The 17,406-nt window shown below is 55.0% G+C and overlaps 1 protein-coding gene across 3 annotated transcripts in view; it reads right to left on the reverse strand.

Annotated features, from left to right (window-relative positions):
* Positions 1–2,460: 2,460 nt before the first annotated feature.
* Positions 2,461–17,406, reverse strand: part of PDGFRB (platelet derived growth factor receptor beta) — a 37,728-nt gene continuing 22,782 nt past the window's right edge. For 2 of the 3 annotated variants that reach the window (XM_005901053.3, XM_070374627.1), the window contains 14 exons: positions 16,820–17,031; positions 14,426–14,520; positions 13,377–13,509; positions 12,734–12,838; positions 12,285–12,395; positions 11,109–11,268; positions 9,931–10,091; positions 9,278–9,396; positions 8,918–9,040; positions 8,044–8,155; positions 7,524–7,623; positions 6,882–6,987; positions 5,788–6,020; positions 2,461–4,490 (listed from right to left, as the gene is read on the reverse strand). In XM_005901053.3, coding sequence (XP_005901115.1) covers positions 4,313–4,490; positions 5,788–6,020; positions 6,882–6,987; positions 7,524–7,623; positions 8,044–8,155; positions 8,918–9,040; positions 9,278–9,396; positions 9,931–10,091; positions 11,109–11,268; positions 12,285–12,395; positions 12,734–12,838; positions 13,377–13,509; positions 14,426–14,520; positions 16,820–17,031 — 1,948 coding nt within the window. In that variant the 3' untranslated portion in view covers positions 2,461–4,312. Of the gene's footprint in view, positions 4,491–5,787; positions 6,021–6,881; positions 6,988–7,523; positions 7,624–8,043; positions 8,156–8,917; positions 9,041–9,277; positions 9,397–9,930; positions 10,092–11,108; positions 11,269–12,284; positions 12,396–12,733; positions 12,839–13,376; positions 13,510–14,425; positions 14,521–16,819; positions 17,074–17,406 lie in introns of all 3 variants that reach the window. The other variant, XM_070374626.1, reaches the window with a different exon arrangement.

Here is a 17,406-nt window from a genome sequence, read left to right on the forward strand (position 1 = left end):
CCCTCTGCATCCAGAAACTGGACTCCGAATCTCCCTGAGGAAGGCAGTAGCAAAGACACCAGACTGGCAGGAATGAGCCTCCCAGTGTGACCTTGGACCAGCACTTCATGGCTCTGAGCCTTAGCTTTTTCATCTGGGTCTTCCCTTGGCTTGTTGCCTAGCTTTATCGTGAACATCACATCGGCTTACAGAGAGGATCCCACTCTAAATGATGAGGGACCAAGACAGAGCCAGGGTCTCATGGGTCTCTTTCTGTGTTATACATCTGCTAATGGGTACTTTTTAATGCAGGCATATATTATATAATTGCTTCTATAAAAGTAATTTTAAATGTTTATGAAGCTGAATGAGAAACTGAAATAGAAAAGACCTTGTGGAGACAGGGCTATAATTCAAAGAAGGAACATTAATGGGAGCTGTGGGGCCCCTCATCAGCTGAGGGTCAGGGCCCTGGAAGCAAAAGCTTTCAGTCTTTCTCTCTTTTTCCAGGAACAAGGACCCTGGCTGTGAATAGGGTGGCGGAAGAATTGTATAGTCAAGTGGCTCATCGTCTGGGAGGAAAATTCCAGCTCACCAGTTCCCATGGGCCCGTCTGAGTGGTGGGGATGGGAGAGCCACAGGAGCTACAGTTTCCCCATCCTCCAGCTCCCACATCCCCTCTGCACAGGGGTGTGTGGGCTCCCAGCCCATCAGATGCTTGTTTATTACATCCACCTAGCCCTCAGAGTCTCTTAGCTCCTTCCTTCCCCCCAGCACTTTCTCTTGGGGACCCACAGCCCCAGAGGTCTGGAGTCAGGAGACAGGGGCTGGGACCCAGGCTTCCCTTCGCCCCCCTGAGAGCTGACCCAGATTTCAGCCAGGCCCAGGCACCCATCACCTCCCTGCTGTACCAACCTGACAACCATAGGCAGGTCACCACAACCTCTCCTGAACTGGTATCCCCTTTGTAATACGGGGACAGGAGCAGCCCTAAGTTCATGGGGGGATGTGAAGGCAAACGGGAAGATGTGTGCAGCAACAGGACATCCCTGGCACAGAGGAATGCTTCAGCAAGTGGCACCAGCACTGTGTCCTCCTCGCCTCTCTCTGTGGTGTCTTAGCTCCATCTACTTCTGGGCTAACCCACCCAAGACCCCATAAGGAGCAGGCCTGAGGTGAAGGGGCCGAGGTCCCCTGACCTCCAGATAGAGGCTTTCCCAAAGACAAGGATAATTCCCATCTGGAATGTGGCTGTTTATTCTCTTTACAGGGCAGATCCGGGTGTGGCTTACTCATCTCCTACCACAGCCAGGGGAGATGGGATCATGGGCGCCAAGGCCAGGACCCCCAGGCCCTGCAGCAGGGGAGGTGGGGCAGGGGGGTTTCCCTGGGGGTGGCTCAGCTGCCCCTGAGTTGGCGGCTGGGCCCATGAGTCAGAGCTGCCCCACGTCTCTGTTCCTCTCCCCACTGGCAGCCACGGCCCCAGACTCCTGGAGGCAGTCCAGGGAGGCCTGTGGTTCTGAAAGGAGGTGCTAGTCTCCAGAAGGAAACTGGGATGCCCCATCCCCAGCTCAGACAGAGCAAGGAATGGCCGAGGTCACACAGTGAGGTGTGACGGGTCTCAGGCAGAACCCTGCTGCCCCCTCAGGTGACCCGTCCCAAAGGACCCAGGCAGGAGGGCCAGGACCTGTGTACTCTGCCCTCTGCCCCGGCAGCTCTATTGCCCTGGCCCCATTCTGCTGCCGGGTCTCCCTGGGCTGTCAAGTAGAGCCTACAACCAGTATTGAGCTGGCCAGTGGACACCAAGATGCCTGGCTCATGACAGCCCCACACACCACTAAGCTGCCACAGCCATGAGGGATGAGTCTGCACCCCTCTCCCAGCCTGGCAGACTCTGCTCTCAGAGCCACAGCTAGGCCCCTGCTTCCCTCCCCTGGCCGTGCTGTGGCCACACTCACCCACATCTTCCTTACTTCTTCTTCTCTCTCCTTCCTCCTTTCTGCTCCCTCGGGCACACTGTCTGTCTCCCTGCCCGTACCTGAGACCCGACCACAGGTCACCAGGGCCTGGGATCTGGGCTGTAGCGAATGCCTCTTATGAGCCACACCAGCTTGGAACTGGGTCACAGGTTGCAGGGAGGGTGGCTGGCTTAATGGCCAAAGCCAAAGCACATGGCGGGGCAGTGCGGGGGTGGCAGTGGGGCTCAGGGCCCCCACCCAGAACCAAGCACTACGGCGCCAGAAGAGCCTTCTTCTTCCACAACTTGGAAAACCAAAGCCTGAGGTCCAGGTCCCCCAACTACCAGGGAAGAGCGGTGGGGCGGGGGGTGGGGAGTGTGAAAAACCCCACCTCACAAATGGGAGTGGACTTGAGCTGAGGGGTCACGTGGAGATCCTACGGCTGTGTGAGCCCGGCTGCCCCACCCACTCCTGCCACCTCCCGGGCCCAGGGACCCACACCTGCGGGACATCACGAAGTCTGTGAGTGAGAAGCACCAGGTTTAATATTAAAATCTTTCTCTTAAAAAAGTACACAGAGAGGAAAATTTGATGGCGTACAAAATAGCACTTCTGTCATATAAATGTGTGTTAACGTGAGTCCTAAAAAATACTTGTAAACCTAGGTGATTACATCTTTGGTACCGTAGTGAGAACCCAACCCTCCCCTTGACCAGGCTTTAGGGGTCCCAGGGCAGGGAGGTGCCAACCAACACAGGGGGCTGGTTCCCAGAGTCGTTGACCTTCCCTCACCCACCCACCCCCACCCCATCCAGCCATTCCCCTGCCAGTGGTCCTGGCCACAGCCCTCACTCCCCAGGCCCCACCACTGCCCACTGGGCTAACAGAGGCATGAGGTGAGCACCCCTGGGCAGACAAAGCCATCTCCCACAGTTCCTTCCTCAGACTGGGGCAGCTGGAAGGTGGGAAGGCAACCCCCAATTACCCACGTCTTGCAGCCCCTCCTCGGGTCCCCCCTCCAAGGCGTCTTGTCCTCTTACTGCCCGTCAGGTCTGCGGCACAGCCCTGGACAGCAGGTGCTGGAGTGGCGGGCTGCGCCAGGCGCTTCGATTTGCTGCCTGCTTCCTTTGCCCAGGACAGCTCCAGCCAGAGGCCATGTGGGTGCTGAAAGGGATCCCATGGTCTCCCCCCGTCCCTTCTGGGGGTTTTCCAGGACACTGGCTATCACTCAGAGCCAAGGCCTGGGCAGCTGGCCTTTGGGGACCTGCCGGGGGCCTGGGGAAGGGGCCCAGTTCCTGAATGCCCGGAAGTGTGTGATGTGTGATTGGAGCCTCCCCAGGTCCCAGCTGATCCCAGGATAGAGGTGTGGAGTGTTTATCTTTGCTTCATCTGGGCAAGTGTACAACCCCTGGAATACTCTAGAATGTTAGTGCTGGCAGGGTACCAGAAGTCAGTGAGTCCAATTGCTCATTTTTCAACAAGGAAAACAGCCCCAGAGAGGGTGAAGGAATTCTCCAAGTTCTCTTAGCAGGTCCAATGCCATACTGGTCCACACATGCAGGCACCTGTTGCAAGCATGTCAACACACGCATCAGAGATGGGGGGCTCATCTGGCCCTGGAGACTCTGGTGAGTGGAGTAAGACTGGCAGTGATAAGAAAGAGGATCCCTGGACCCATGGGGCCAGGAAGACATGGACACGGCATATTATGGGGATGTGCACCCCAAGTGCCTGGGCCTGGGGCTACAGGCCAGGGTATCCTGTACTTGGCTCAGCCCCAGCATTAATTAAGCACAGAAGGCCCCAGACCAGCTTGGGCCTGGGAAAGCAAAGACTGGCACTGAGGGCAGGCGGCTTCTGGATGAGGCAACATTGTCCAAGGCCAGGCCCTAGCTCGGCCAGGAGCTGGAGATGCTAGGGTCCCTTTCCCAGCTCTTGGAGAAAAAAGTGCAAGGAGAGAGCTGCAGCTCCTTGAGCGGCAGCTGGCTGAACAGAAGAGTTAATCCACCACTTCACGAAACTTGAGGGTTCCATCCTCCACATCTGTCAGGCAGGGTAAGAATCCCAGACTGTGGGTTGCCAAGCCCATCGTTCCCATCTTACAGATGGGGAAACTGAGTCCCCTGGGAGAGCCCTGGCTCAGAGTCACAGGGGTGCTCCAGAGGCAGAGGACTGGTCACGGCTCCTCCAGCTCTCTTGCCTCCTAAGCCAGGCCGAGGGGTTGGGTATGATGTGCCAAGGGCAGAAGCCTTCCGGAAAGGGACAGCCGACGGGAGCAGCCTGGCTGACGGGAGGCCAGGCCCGGCCAGGCGGTGCAGGGTGCTGGGAGGTAGAGGGGAGCTTCGGGTAGGGCAGGGCAGGGTGGGGGCCAGCCCCTACAGGAAGCTGTCCTCCGCCTCGGCCCGAGGCCCGGGGCAGCTGGAATCCGGCGGCCACTTGGGCTCTGGCTCCACCTGGGAGGCAGGCTGCGGCTCTGGCTCTGGCTCCTCTTGGGGTTCCAGAGGGCTGTCACAGGAGATGGTGGAGGAGGTGTTGACTTCATTCAGGGTGGAGCTAGAGGCGGGGAGGGCAAGTGAGTGAGAGGCTGGAGGGAACCTCAGTGAAAGAACAGCATTAAGATAGAGCCCTCTATCTACCTGAGCTGGCTGCATGTGCCTTACACACTTTAGCTCACTAAAATCCTTGTAGAGATTACATGAGGCACGCGTCGTGAGGAAAGTGCAGCTCAGAGAGGTTATGTCACTGCCCTGCATCGCACAGTGGCTAAGTATAGGATGGGGACTTAGAGCAGATCTAGTTGACTCCAGAGTCCATTGCTCACTCATCAGTCTCCATCTCCCACATGCCTGAACGCATAATGACCTCATTCAATCCCTATAACAACCTCCAAATTGAAGTACTCTGACTGTTTTCATTTTGCAGACGAAGCAACTGAGGTTCAGAGAGGAGAAGCAGCTGGTCTGAAGGCTCAGAGCAGCCCCAGCATTCACACCCCAAGCTGTCTGAACTCAGCTGAACTCCTCTGTACACTGGCTGCTTGGAGCCTTGGAATATTAGCTTCTCAAACAGGGTGGGGAGGGACTTCTAAGTCCCGTGTGGGCTCCTAGTGCATGTACAGAGATGGGCTCACAGCAAAGGGACCTGGCCGGGTCTCACTGCAGCGAGTGGCAGAAATACAGCTGGAACCCAGTTTGCAGCCCCAGCCATTTCGCCACAGGGTGGATCTTGTTTTGGGTGTAGGTCTGGCCACATGCAGAACATCTAGTCCAGGCGATAGCTGGCCTTCCTCCAAAACCCTCCCCTCGTGCTGTAACTTCACATCCCAAGGCCAAAGAAAAGCATGAATCTTCTCCCCAGTGTGAATTTTGGCCTGAACTTCTGTAGACACCTCTGCCTCCCGGTTCCATGCTCCCTGGGGTCCTCAGGGCACGGTGCTGAAGGCCAGATCACAGGCTTGGGGATGACCACAGAGTAATACATGTGGTGCTAGGGATGCAAATTAGATTTTCCTTTTCCCTCCTTAGGGCTAAGTCACAGCCGAGAGAGGGGACAAAGTAGATGGCTGTGGGGGTTCCTTTAAAGGAAACAGATACTTTGCATATATGTCCCAGGCCATTCTTTCTCTTACCAGCCTGCCATTTCCACCTGAGGTCATCAAAGGTCAAATGAGTTCCATTCTTTTTTCTACTCATTGGCAGGAATAAGTACTCAGCTGAGGTAACTCACTTCTAAGCCAAGTCTGATGGCATGAAGATACAGACTGACACACACACATACAAAGACACACACGCACGTGTGCACACACACACTATGTACACTACTGCTTTGGGCTGCAGGTAGGAATAGCTACCTGGCAAGGCTGGGGGAACCCTCCAGTGGGCCCTCATCAGCAACCTCAGGTTTGGGGTCAGGCAGGGGGATGATGTAGTCATTGTCCCCCTCGTTGGGCTGCACAGCAGTATAGAGGACGGAGCTGGAGTCCAGAGGAGATCGGAGGCCATTGAAGCCAGGCAAGCGGGCTTGGGACCGAAGGATGGCTGGGTGGTCGCTCCTCAGAAACTCCTCATCCACCTGCTGGTACTTCTGCTCAGCGGGCAGGAAGAATCCAAGACAGAGGGAGGGTCAGACCAGAAATGACTTCAGGGATCATCTAACAGGTAGATTCTGAGCTAGCCCTTCCAGCATTATGTAAATAAGGTCCCTGGTGCTCCGAGAGGAAGGAGAATTGCCCAAAGCCACTAAGTTACCCTCCTCCCTGGCCTTCTACCAGACAAGGTGAGCTGAGGGTCACCTGGGGAGGGGTCAGTACTCAGACCAGCACCCGTGACCCTAACTCTCCCCTGCTTCAGGGGAGACAGGCGTGGGCTCTCTGCCTGCCATGGCCTCCTTCGCTGGGGCCTGTTTCCCTCACTACTGGTCCTGGACCCATAACCTGATGTGGCTGGGAGTGGGCTGAGGAATGGACTGAGGGAAAGGGCTGTGTCTAGACAAAGGATACATGCATCCCCCTTGCACTAGCTTTGCGGTGGGGCAGGGGACGGTTTTAATGCCCCGCTGGCAACATCTGCCGTGTACGAGCCTGCCACAGGGTCTAGGCAGTCAGGCCCTTAGTAGCCATTGCGCCTGGGGTTGTTCAGACTTGGGACGGAGGCCCAGGGTTTGGTCTGGTTGCAAAGGCAAGTGGAAGGATGCAGGATGAGGGGGCAATAGGCTCCCTGCCTTCAGTTTAAATTAATCAGCTTCCAAGTAGGATTTCACTTTAAGAAATTCTGTACTGCTAAAATAAACTACACTCACATCCCTTATTAGCACCAATAGGGAAACAGGGCCAGAGAGGGGAAAGGATTGTCCCCAAACACCAGTGTGTCACAGTGAGCCTTGTACCCTGTGTCTATTTCTGCACTGGTGCTCTCCAGTCCCCACCCCCACCCTGCCTCAGCGTACCTTTTTGTAGCCCTCACCCAGCAGTCTCTCGAGAAGCAGCACCAGCTGAGAGAAGGGGGGCCGGATCTCGAACTTCTCTTCCCAGCACTTCTGCATGATCTCGTAGCTGAGGAAAGGGGCAGAGGGGTCAGGGCCTGCCACCTCCCAGGACAAAGTGAGGAATAAATAAAAAGAGGTGGGAGGGGAGGTGGGGAGGGTCTCCCCTTTACTGCTCCGGCATGTTCCCTTGAGAAGCCCCTCCTTCACCTTCAGTTCAGTGCTTCCATGGGGTTGGCCGCATGGTGAGCACATGACTGGGTCTGGCCAGTAGGGGTTCATCCCCTCAGCCCAGTGGCTGGTTCTGGATGGGCCTGTGACCCTAGCAGAGCCCTTGACAGCCACCTCTGGGCCTTTTGCTGGAACTATGGTGAAAGCAGCCAGGCTGAAGCCATTTGGATGGTGCCAGCCTGAAAGTAAGGTTAACATGAAGGAGAACAGAGTCCCAGGGTAGAACAAGAGGCTGTGGCTAATGTCTGTGAACAATGGGATCCGGCTAAACCTAATTTTTCTACATCTCTGAACTAATCTATTTTTATCTTAAGCTGGTAAAGTTGGATATGTATTATCTGCACCCCCAAATATCTTCCCAGATGCTCCACTCACATCTCGTCAGAGGCGTGGGCAGGCTGGGCCATGCGGTAGCCCCTCTTGATGGCGTTGTAGAACTGCTCGTTCATGGGCAGCTCTGGGTATGGGGTGCCACCTGTTAGGGAGCAGAGACAAGAGACACAGGCTCAGGGGTGCTGGGAAAGCAGCAGGAATCCTCTCCTACAGGACAGGGAGAGGCACACCAGCCCAGGCACTGGTGAGGGTATCTTGGCTTTGGCACTGGGAAATGTGGGCTCCTTCACAGGCTCTGGACACAGACTGAATCCCTCCCCGGAATCAGAACCAGAGAACACCAGAGCCAGGCTTCTTGACGTCACTGTCCAAGTCCATCTATACTGAGATGCAGAGGTAAGGAGATCCAGACGGCAAGACACTTTGCCGAGGTCACACAGTAACAAGAACAGAGCAGAGCTTCTGAACCTTGTCCCACCACCCCCCTAGGATGGAGGTGTGGGCGCTCAGGGTGGACGCTGTGCTGTGTGCGGGTGAGCACTGGAGGATGAAGGAAGCATACCCAGCGTGAAGATCTCCCAGAGCAAGATGCCGAAGGACCACACGTCGCTCAGGGTAGTGTAGAGGCTGTTGAAGATGCTCTCGGGGGCCATCCACTTCAGAGGCAGGAAGGTCTGTGGGAGGGCAGAGGCTGCTGAGTGAGAGGAGGGGCTGAGCCCCACTCTGCACCTGGGGGGGCAGGAGGAGGCCCGGCGGTCCCCACCTCAGCTGTTTCTCACTTCCTGGCCCCCAAGGCCCATCACTGCCGATACACGGTTCCCACACCCATCCCAATGCTGGTTAGTCAGAGGATCAGGAGGCTGAGTTTCTCTTCTCACAGGCTGGGGACACGGCAACCCCTGTCTGTGAGGAAGAGCCCCAGGGTCTGAGACTCCTCGGGGAGCAGGATCCCTTTCCTGACCGCAGTAGAGGCCCCTGTGGGCGGAGGCAGGGATGTGCTCAGGTGTCCCCCAGCTCTCATCCTAGCTGCCTTCCATCTCTGGAGCCTAGTGTCCCTCCAGTTCTGTCCCTGTGTGGAAAGTGGGGACATGAGTGCGAGGCAGGATGGTCACCTTTTATCCGAGTACCACCTGCCACTCACTCATCTGGGCTTCTTCCTCTGCCTACCATCACTGCTGAGAAGCGCATTTGGCCTGCTCCCTATCCATTCCAGCTTTATAGCTGGCCCCTTGGCCCCTGCCATGCCCAGCAAATCTGAGCCCTTGGCCCACCCCCCAGGCCTGGGCATCTCACCCCCATCCCCTCCCCATGCACAGTTGGTGGCTCCCCTTCCTGTCCCTACACACAGGGCCAGGCAGGCAGAGTTCACGAGGACTCTGTCCTGATTTCCCATGAGTCAAAGCCACATGAACCATGATGACGGTGAAGGCACTCACGCTGCCCTTGGAGATGTAGTTTGAGTCCCGCATGATGTCACGAGCCAGGCCAAAGTCGCAGATCTTGACCAGCTTGCCCTCACAGATGAGCACGTTCCTGGCTGCCAGGTCTCGGTGGACACACTGGGGACAGGGGATGGGAGCTGAGACTGTGGGGCAATTGTGGGGAAAGGCTCTCTAGGTCGAGGGCTTTATAAAAAATACATGGCTGGTCAGGTGTGAGGGGCCACCAGGTGTGAGGGCATTGGCCATCCTCAGCCACCAGAGGGATGCTGTATGGGTCACATACTTGGAGGACCCTGGCTGGTCGGGGGACCCCCCTCCCCAGGACCCCACTCTGCTCACTGTGACTACACATACATTCTTGGACGCCAGGAACTCCATGCCATTGGCCACCTGGTAGCTGAAGCCCACAAGATCCGTGTAGCTAAGCACTGGGGACTCGTTGATCAAAGTCACCCGGCAAGTCCTCTCAGGAGCTAGAGAAGAGCAGAAGGACATCTTGAGTCTCCCCAGGGCCACAGAACCCTGGCCTCTGGCTCGTAGAGGCTGGATGGCCCAGAGAGGAGTCTCCTGATCCTCTAAGGCTTCCCCAAAAGGAAAACAATTTCCAAATATCTCTTAAATTTTCCGACTTCCAGAAAAAACTTTTGGCATTAGCCCTGGGCCACTTTTACTCAGCCTGGCCTGCCTGCTCCTCAGGGCACTAGTCAGCCTGGGGTCTGCTCTGAGCAGATCACTCTTTCCTGAGGCCCCAGCAGGTCAGGCATCCCCTCCAACCCAAGCTCCTCTCCTCCCTGAAGGCTGTGTGCACATTTCTTGACCCAAAAACAGGGGTTGATATTGGGGTTCCACCACACAGCAGCTTTGGGCAGGTGGCAGGCCTCAGTTTCTGCATCTATGAAATGGGCACAGGGCCACCTTCCTGGCAGGGTTGTTGCCAGACTGGGTGGAGGAAAGGGTTTGGAAAGAATGCATGACAACACTGGTGTGAGGACCCTGCGTGCACCCACCAGAGGGGACGTAGTTATCATAAGGAGCCATGTAGTTCGAGGACTCGATGTCTGCGTATTTGACATCTCCTTTCATGTCCAGCATGGGCACATAGTCCACCGACTCGTCCTTGCTCATGTCCATGTAGCCACCATCGCTCTCCCCAGGCAGTGACACGTGGCTGGGGGCAGAGGAGCATCACAAGGCAGTAGCACAGGCTCTCCCCGCTCATCCCCCTCCTGCCCCTCTGCTCACCACTGGGGCCAGAAAGGCCCCGTCACTTATGCGTTTCTTCTCTCCCTCACTCAAGCATCCTCTACTCACAATCTGTCACAATACGAACGACCATGTAGTGAGCCCTTCCAGCCAACCTCAGACCCATCCTGAGCTGGGCACTGGGGCTGCCAAGATGATGATAAGACCTAGGTTGTGTCCTCAGAGAACTCATGCCTAGGGCAATTCCAGTACCCAAAGAAAGGGTCACAGGAAGGACACTGTCCAGCCATGAGGCCCTGCAAGTGGGCAGTGAATCACCTTAATGCCTCTGCCCGCGGCATCAGCTCTCCAGAGAGCTGTGGGACCAAGTACACATGTGTCTCTAGGGGGAGAGAAAAGACTGGAAGGAAACCAATCAAAATGTTGAAGAGAACATGGATGAATTTTAACGTCTTTTAATGCTATTCTTAACTGACTCTTGCCTCTGAAATAGACAAGTATTGCTTTTGCAATCAGCAAGAGAGAAAAGAAATGTTATTTTTGGACAAGAAGAAGAAAGAGGATAGCTACCCTGGAGGCACTGGAGAGACTGCTGTGTGGAGGAGGGGGAAGGCTGCAGCAAGGGAGGAGTAGAGTGGAGAGCGCTACAGTGAGGGTCAACCTGGATCAGGAGGACCCCAGGTGCTCCCCATTGATGGAGAGACAATGATGTGTGTTTGGTGAGAGGTCGAAGGGGGTCACATCCGCGGAGTGCTCAGTGCAGGGCCTGCCACACCTCCTACAATCAGCAGGTGGCAGCTACCATCATCACCACTGTTATTGTCATGCCCACCTCTAGGGTGGCCGAGGGGGCCAGGCTGCAGGCTGGCTCTAGGAGCAGCTCTGCCCACCCTGGCCTCAACTTCCTGTCCTGGACAAGGAGGGGTGAGCAGGTGCTCCTCAGGGCTCCCCACCGACTCAGGCCCCAGCCTCCCTGCGGTACCTAGGCAGAGGGAGCCCAACAGGCAGGGCGTTGCTGTAGAGCTCGGCGCTGGGCGGGCGGCGCTTGTCCGAGCAGCGCTGCAGGAAGGTGTGCTTGTTGCGGTGCAGGTAGTCCACCAGGTCGCCATAACGGCAGTACTCGGTAATGATGTAGATGGGCCCTGCAGGAGGACAGGCTCAGGGACAGTCCCAGGGCAGGGGGTGGGGCGGGGTCAGGCTTCCGGTCAGAGCCCTGAGGCTAACGACAGGCTGCATGTGGAACAGCAGACAGGCTCAGGCCCCAGGCAAACCTGGATTTTCCTGGCTGTGAGCAAGGCAGTCTCCCTGAGCCTTACTATCCTCATCTATCAAATGGGGCTAGTAATGCCCACCCCAAAGAATCTCATGAGTATTCATGAGATAATGCCTTTGGTTAGCTCAGCTCAGTGCTTGGCAAACTGCAAGCACAGGGTTAGCTGTTGTTGATGAAGCTGAAATTTGAGCCCAGGATATAAAGCAAACCAAGGCAACTGATTATTACCAGGTTACTGTTTAAATTCAAGCACAGTGCATTGACTTGGCAGTTTGAAGATACTGGTGGAATCAAACATTTTGAAATGTGTGACCACTGCAGACAAAAATTGGTCTACGCACACAGTGTACTTCTGTATTTTGTTTTGGTTGCACAATACTGAGGAAAATCCCAAATCTCACAACAAGCAGCTGCAAATAGTGATAACTTTTTTTTTTTTTTTTTGCAGCCTAACTTGTAATCAGAGTTCCAAATAAACACACTCAGCTGAGAGACCTTACTTATTCTACGTTCCGAGTGAAAGCAGCTCTGAATGAGCAAGCCGGTTGGTGGTCTCCAGAGAAAGGGCTCATTTCAGTGTCTCATGAGCTGTTACTTATTACCCTTTTTAAAATCGACTGTGACAAGTTTTAAACATCAGAGGACTCCTTGATTTGGAAACTGCTAGGAATGGTAACCTGAAGAGTGCTTTGGTCTTGGAGGTGATGTGATTTTGTGACTTGCTAATCTGACACACATCTGGCTCTGTGAAGTGAGGGCACTGGACTGGGTAGGCACGGACCCTCCAGTGAGAGTGTCCTGTTGTCCTTGGACTGAGGAGGGGGCAGGGAGGGGCCAGGCCTTGGCCACTGGCACTTCCCAGAATCCTCTGGCAGTGGGTTGTACCTCCTTTAGTGCAGGCGCCCAGCAGGTTGACGACGTTCAGGTGGGGCCCAAGGTGACTCATGATCTTCAGCTCCGACATGAGGGCTTGCTTCTCACTGCTGCGGGCTGTGGCTGAGGGAGAGAGAGGACCTCAGGCCTGGCCCAGTCACGGAGGCCTCCCTGGAGCCTATTCTGGCTCCTCTGCCCCAGTCTGTGCTGTTAGACCCAGGTGGTCAAGGGTGGTGAGGACCCACAGGCAGGAGGAAGGAAAAAGGGTGGGTGGGGAGGCTCCTGGAGGAGGGGGCAGGGTGAGGAAGCCTCTTTCCCAAAGTAGAATCGGGAGTGCTGCTGGCTGTGGTATGCCTGTACTTCTGTGCCCAGAGAATCAGCACAAGGCCTGCTCTGGGAGTGCCTGAATGTGCGGGGGAGGTGGGGGTGAGGGGAGAGAGAGGCGGGGTCCCAGGACTCACATTTCAGCATCTTCACAGCCACTTTCATGGTAGCCTGAGAATGGCTCAGGCCGTGAGCCGTGGCCTCCACCACCTGCCCAAAGGCCCCAGAGCCCAGGGTGCGTCCTAGGAAAGAGATAATCTCTCAGCTGCTGACCCACGAAGAATCTCAACATGTATGCTTTCTGAGGCCAGGTTAGACATCCCTCAAGCTACCCTGGACTTAAGGTGTTTCTCCCATGAAGGCTCCTAAAATCACAGTGCTTTGCAGTCCTTCCTGGTCTCACCTAAGTCCTGCCTACTTTCTGGTCCCTCTTTAGTCCCTGGAAAACCTCTCCCCCAGAGGGGAGCACAGGTTCTCCGTACCCTCTCAGCCTCTCCAGCTGCACTAAGCACAGGCCTCGCACTCATTAATACTTCCTCTCTCTCCACAAAGGGGTTTCATCTCACAGCATCTCTGGATCATAGAACATAAAGGCTAGAGGGTCTCAAGGGGATCATCTTACCCCCCCATTGTACAGAGGGTAGGGCCTGAGGGCCAGAGAAGGCAAGACATCAGCCCTAGGTCTCAAGCCAATCATGGCAAGGCTGGGCCCAGATGTCAGACAGTGTTCCCACCAGCCTCAAGTCCCCAGACTGCCAATTGAGGCCTCCTTGGACTGACCAAGCACAAGCTGGTCCCGTGGCAGCTCCCAGGTGGAGTCGTAGGGCAGCTGCATAGGGTCCACATAGATGTACTCATGGCCATCAGAGCTCACAGATTCGATCACTTTCCATCGGATTTCATAGCGTGGCTTCTGCAGGATCAAGATCAGGGATGGATCATCAGAGGGGGACCACTAGGTCCAGCTCCTTATGAAACAGATGAGGCAAGAAAAACTGAAGCCCAGAAAAGATTATCTGAAGTCATACAGTAGATCTGAAGTCATACAGCAAGTTATCAATAGAGCCAAGGCCTTTATGGGCTCCATGGGAACAGATATAAGGAGGAGGTGGCAGAGAAGCAGCTGACAGCTGAGCAGCAGGCTCATCAGAACCTCCTCACCAGCTTCTCCCCAAACCCCAGTTGCTCCTCAGATGCGAGTAGAGGAGCACGTAGCCTTGGAAAGTGACACGAGGTAGGGACACTCTACTGGATGTGGATGGCCCCTCCCCATGCCGGGTCAGTCACAGTGGGAATCTCAGAAAGATATAACCTTAGAATGTTGAAATCACAGGATGCTGGAATCACAGGATTGGAATCTTAGAATGACAGAATCGAGTGCAGCAATCCTATGGAAGAATCATGGAATGGGGAAACCACAGTACAGACCATCGAAATGACAGATTAGCGGGATTAGAATGCCTTTCAGTAGAATCCTAGGAGTGTGGGTGACAGTTGGAAGAATGCTGGAACCCAGGCAGTCCACTTTGAAGGTCTCGGGCCCTGTGGCTAGGCTGGACAGACCTGATGCCTGAGCAAGATGCTGGGTGGGGAGTGGGGTGCACTGCAGAGTCAGAGCACTCCAGATGGTCTGGACCAGGCCCGTGTGACTCTAGGCAGCTGGGGTTGGAGGTAGCTCAGACACCCCGCATCACTTTACGTCATTTTATCACCTGAGCTCCATGCTGGGCCCCAGACATGGCCAGATCCTGCAGCACTAGAGGATGGCAGAGGTCCATGCGAAAAAATGGTGTGCCACTCTGAACCCATTAGGCAAAGGCGGGGCTTACCTTCTGCCAGAGCATGATGAGGATAATGAGGGAGATGATCGTGAGGACCACCAAGGCCAGGATGGCCGAGATCACCACCACCTTGAAGGGCAGGGCTGGACGCAGAGATGAGAGATGCTTATGAACAAACAGGACATTTGGCAGCTCCCCTCCCTGCACTCTACCTCTGGTACCACAAAAACCTCTCTGCCCGTCCTGCCCAGAATGGAACCAGCCCCATCCCCGCTTTGGCCTATGATGTCAGACCTTTAGCCTTTCCCTTCTGGGCCACACCTCCAGCCTCACCCTAAATATTCCCTGCCCTACAGTAACTCCCCCTGGATCACCACTGGCCTCCATATCCCCTCAGCTCTTTCCAGGATCAGTCTGGCCTGTCTGCCACAGGTCCAGATTGAATACAAGCTCCTGAGAGCAGGGCTGTGGTTCACCTTTCTTCTGAATCTAGGCCCTCATGGGGCTTGTCACAGCTAGGACAGACACCAATGGATACAATAACTGAACTCCCATAGCCCGAGGCATACAGACTCCAGAAAGGAGCCTGTTTCCCCTCCTCCACCCCCACCCACAGTGATGGCAATCGTAAAGCAGACTGAGGAAGGGGCCAGGCAACAGGTAACCATACAGGGCCAACTCTGGGCCCCCCAAGCTCTGAGTCTCCTCTACCCTCAAAGCCTCAGCCTCTTTGCTGCACATACCCACTTCTTCCCACTCCCTCCTCATTCAGCCAGACCCTCATCACCCTTGTCCTGCCCCTCTGGCCACCCATGAAGTTCCTTGGGAACTCCCTCCCTCCTCCCCTGTCCCCCACAGGCCCTTTTCTGCTCCCTAGAGAGCTCTAGGGAGCCTACATCTTCTAGGGAGCTATCTTTGAGCAGAAAGAGAGGACTTCACCCAGCCATGACAGTTTCCCCCTCAGATGGCACACAAAAGCTTTACTTCTGCCTTGCTCAGAGTTGGTCAGTAGGTGCCCACTTGCTCAGGAATATGAATGTGTGTGTAGGAGTATGGATGAGGTAAGGCATTAAAACCTCCACCCATCCCACCACAGGGCAGGGGAAGGCAGGTCTGTGTAAAGAAGTATCTGCTTATACAAGCCCAAATACCTACCTAAGTGCCGGCGTAAGTATGTCCAAAACACCTTGTACAACCTTCATAGCTCTGCTCACACTGGCTTCTGGCTTCTCTTGTAGTCCCCTCCCCTTTACCTCCTCCCCCAACCCCTAAATACACACTAACTCTGTTCTCCAACCACGTTGATTTCTTTAATTGCTCTGAATTCACTTTGCCTCTGGGCTTTTAAACAGGCTATTCCCTCTGACTGGAGCACCATTCCTCACTAGGCTAACTCCTAATTATCTTTCAGTTATTGGCCTAAAGCTTCATTTCACCAGGATACTTTTCTGAATCCCATAGATGGGGATGGAGCTCCTTCTCCCTCCAGGCTTTCCCCCCAGAAGCTGACCCTCACAGTGAGGCTGCCTAGTTCCTTGTCTGCATTCTTTCTGGACCATGGGCACTAGGAGGACAGGCAGGGCTGGGCTTTCTCCAGAGAGAAGCTGAGACCCTGTGACTATTTACTGGATGAGGAAACGGGTGCATAAATGAAGTTTATGCATACAGGTCCATGTACGCACTGGGACTGGCAGGTAGCAAAAGCATCTGGGCACCATAGTGACTGTTCACATGGGTGAGAATTATGCATGGATGTGTACCTACTACCAGACATGCAAGGCACAGCAAGCATATATGTGGGGGATTGGGTTGCACACTTTCACTGAAAGGTGTGCTGCATCTCCATGCTTACAGACATGCATTATGCCATATGTGCACGCTGCACAGGGGTTGTACATGCACTGTTTGCCACTTATATGGGGATTGTGTACCACATATACACACCTACAGACATACACTTGTGGGTTTACATATCTGCCCAGGGATTGGGATGCTCATGTATGTGGTTTACAAACATATACTTACTGGGTTTACACCCACAAATATGCTTGTGTGCATGCTTACAGACACATGCTCAAGCTTTATGCATGTATGTGAGGATGAGACATTCTTCACTACCTGCTTTACAAATCTACACCTGGAGGGTTTACACCCGTGTCCATGGATCAGGCATGCTCAAGTACACATATATACAATGTACATACATAAGGAGATACAGTTGTTCGTAGTCATGGTTTACACACGTACACTCGTGGATGTACACACGTGTGCCAATATTGTGCTGTTGTGTAAGCGCATAGGAACATACACTCGCAGCGCTCCTGAGTGCTCTGACCCTGCCAACTCTGGCCTGCCATGGGCATACAGACACAGACCCAAGTATAGCAGGGTGGAAGTGGAGGTGAGGGGTCGTCAAGGGGCCACAGAGGACAGAGGACTCACAATGTGGCACCACGGTGACCTCCTGCACGTCGTAGCCCAGCAGGTTGTGCAGCGTGCAGCGCACGGACAGCGGCTGATCCACATGGCGCAGGCGCAGTGTGCTCACCACCTCGAACTCCTGCTCCTCCGCCCAGTACGTCACATTCGTCTCTAGCTGGCTCTCCTCCTCGGAACTGTTCCCCAGCGGCGTGGGCGGCAGCTCCCGCGGACACCTGCCGAGAACCGGCCAGGTCGACTTCCAGTCCCTTCCCACCCTATGCGGGGAGAAAACTGAGGCCATAAGCAGGCAGCGCCACTGTGTGGTGCTGGAAGGAAGCCGGGCCTGTCTAGTTCTTTTTCCCACTGCCTGCTCCTTAGTGGGTTCCTCATGTGATCTCTCGACTGACCAGCAGGGGCGCTCCTACCCTAGAATTGGGAACCCCGGATTGCAAAATCCGCTCCCTTCGTTTGACCCTCAGGGTCAAGGTAAGGAAAAGCGACAGTTTAGGTCATGCAGAGCATCTCCAAGAAGCCACGTCTTCTAGACTATGGCTCTAGCCTGGAACAGTGTTCCCAGAGGAAGGTTCCAGACTAGATGACTTTCACTG

This window comes from Bos mutus, chromosome 7 (genome assembly GCF_027580195.1).
Source record: "Bos mutus isolate GX-2022 chromosome 7, NWIPB_WYAK_1.1, whole genome shotgun sequence".
NCBI lineage: Eukaryota > Metazoa > Chordata > Mammalia > Artiodactyla > Bovidae > Bos > Bos mutus.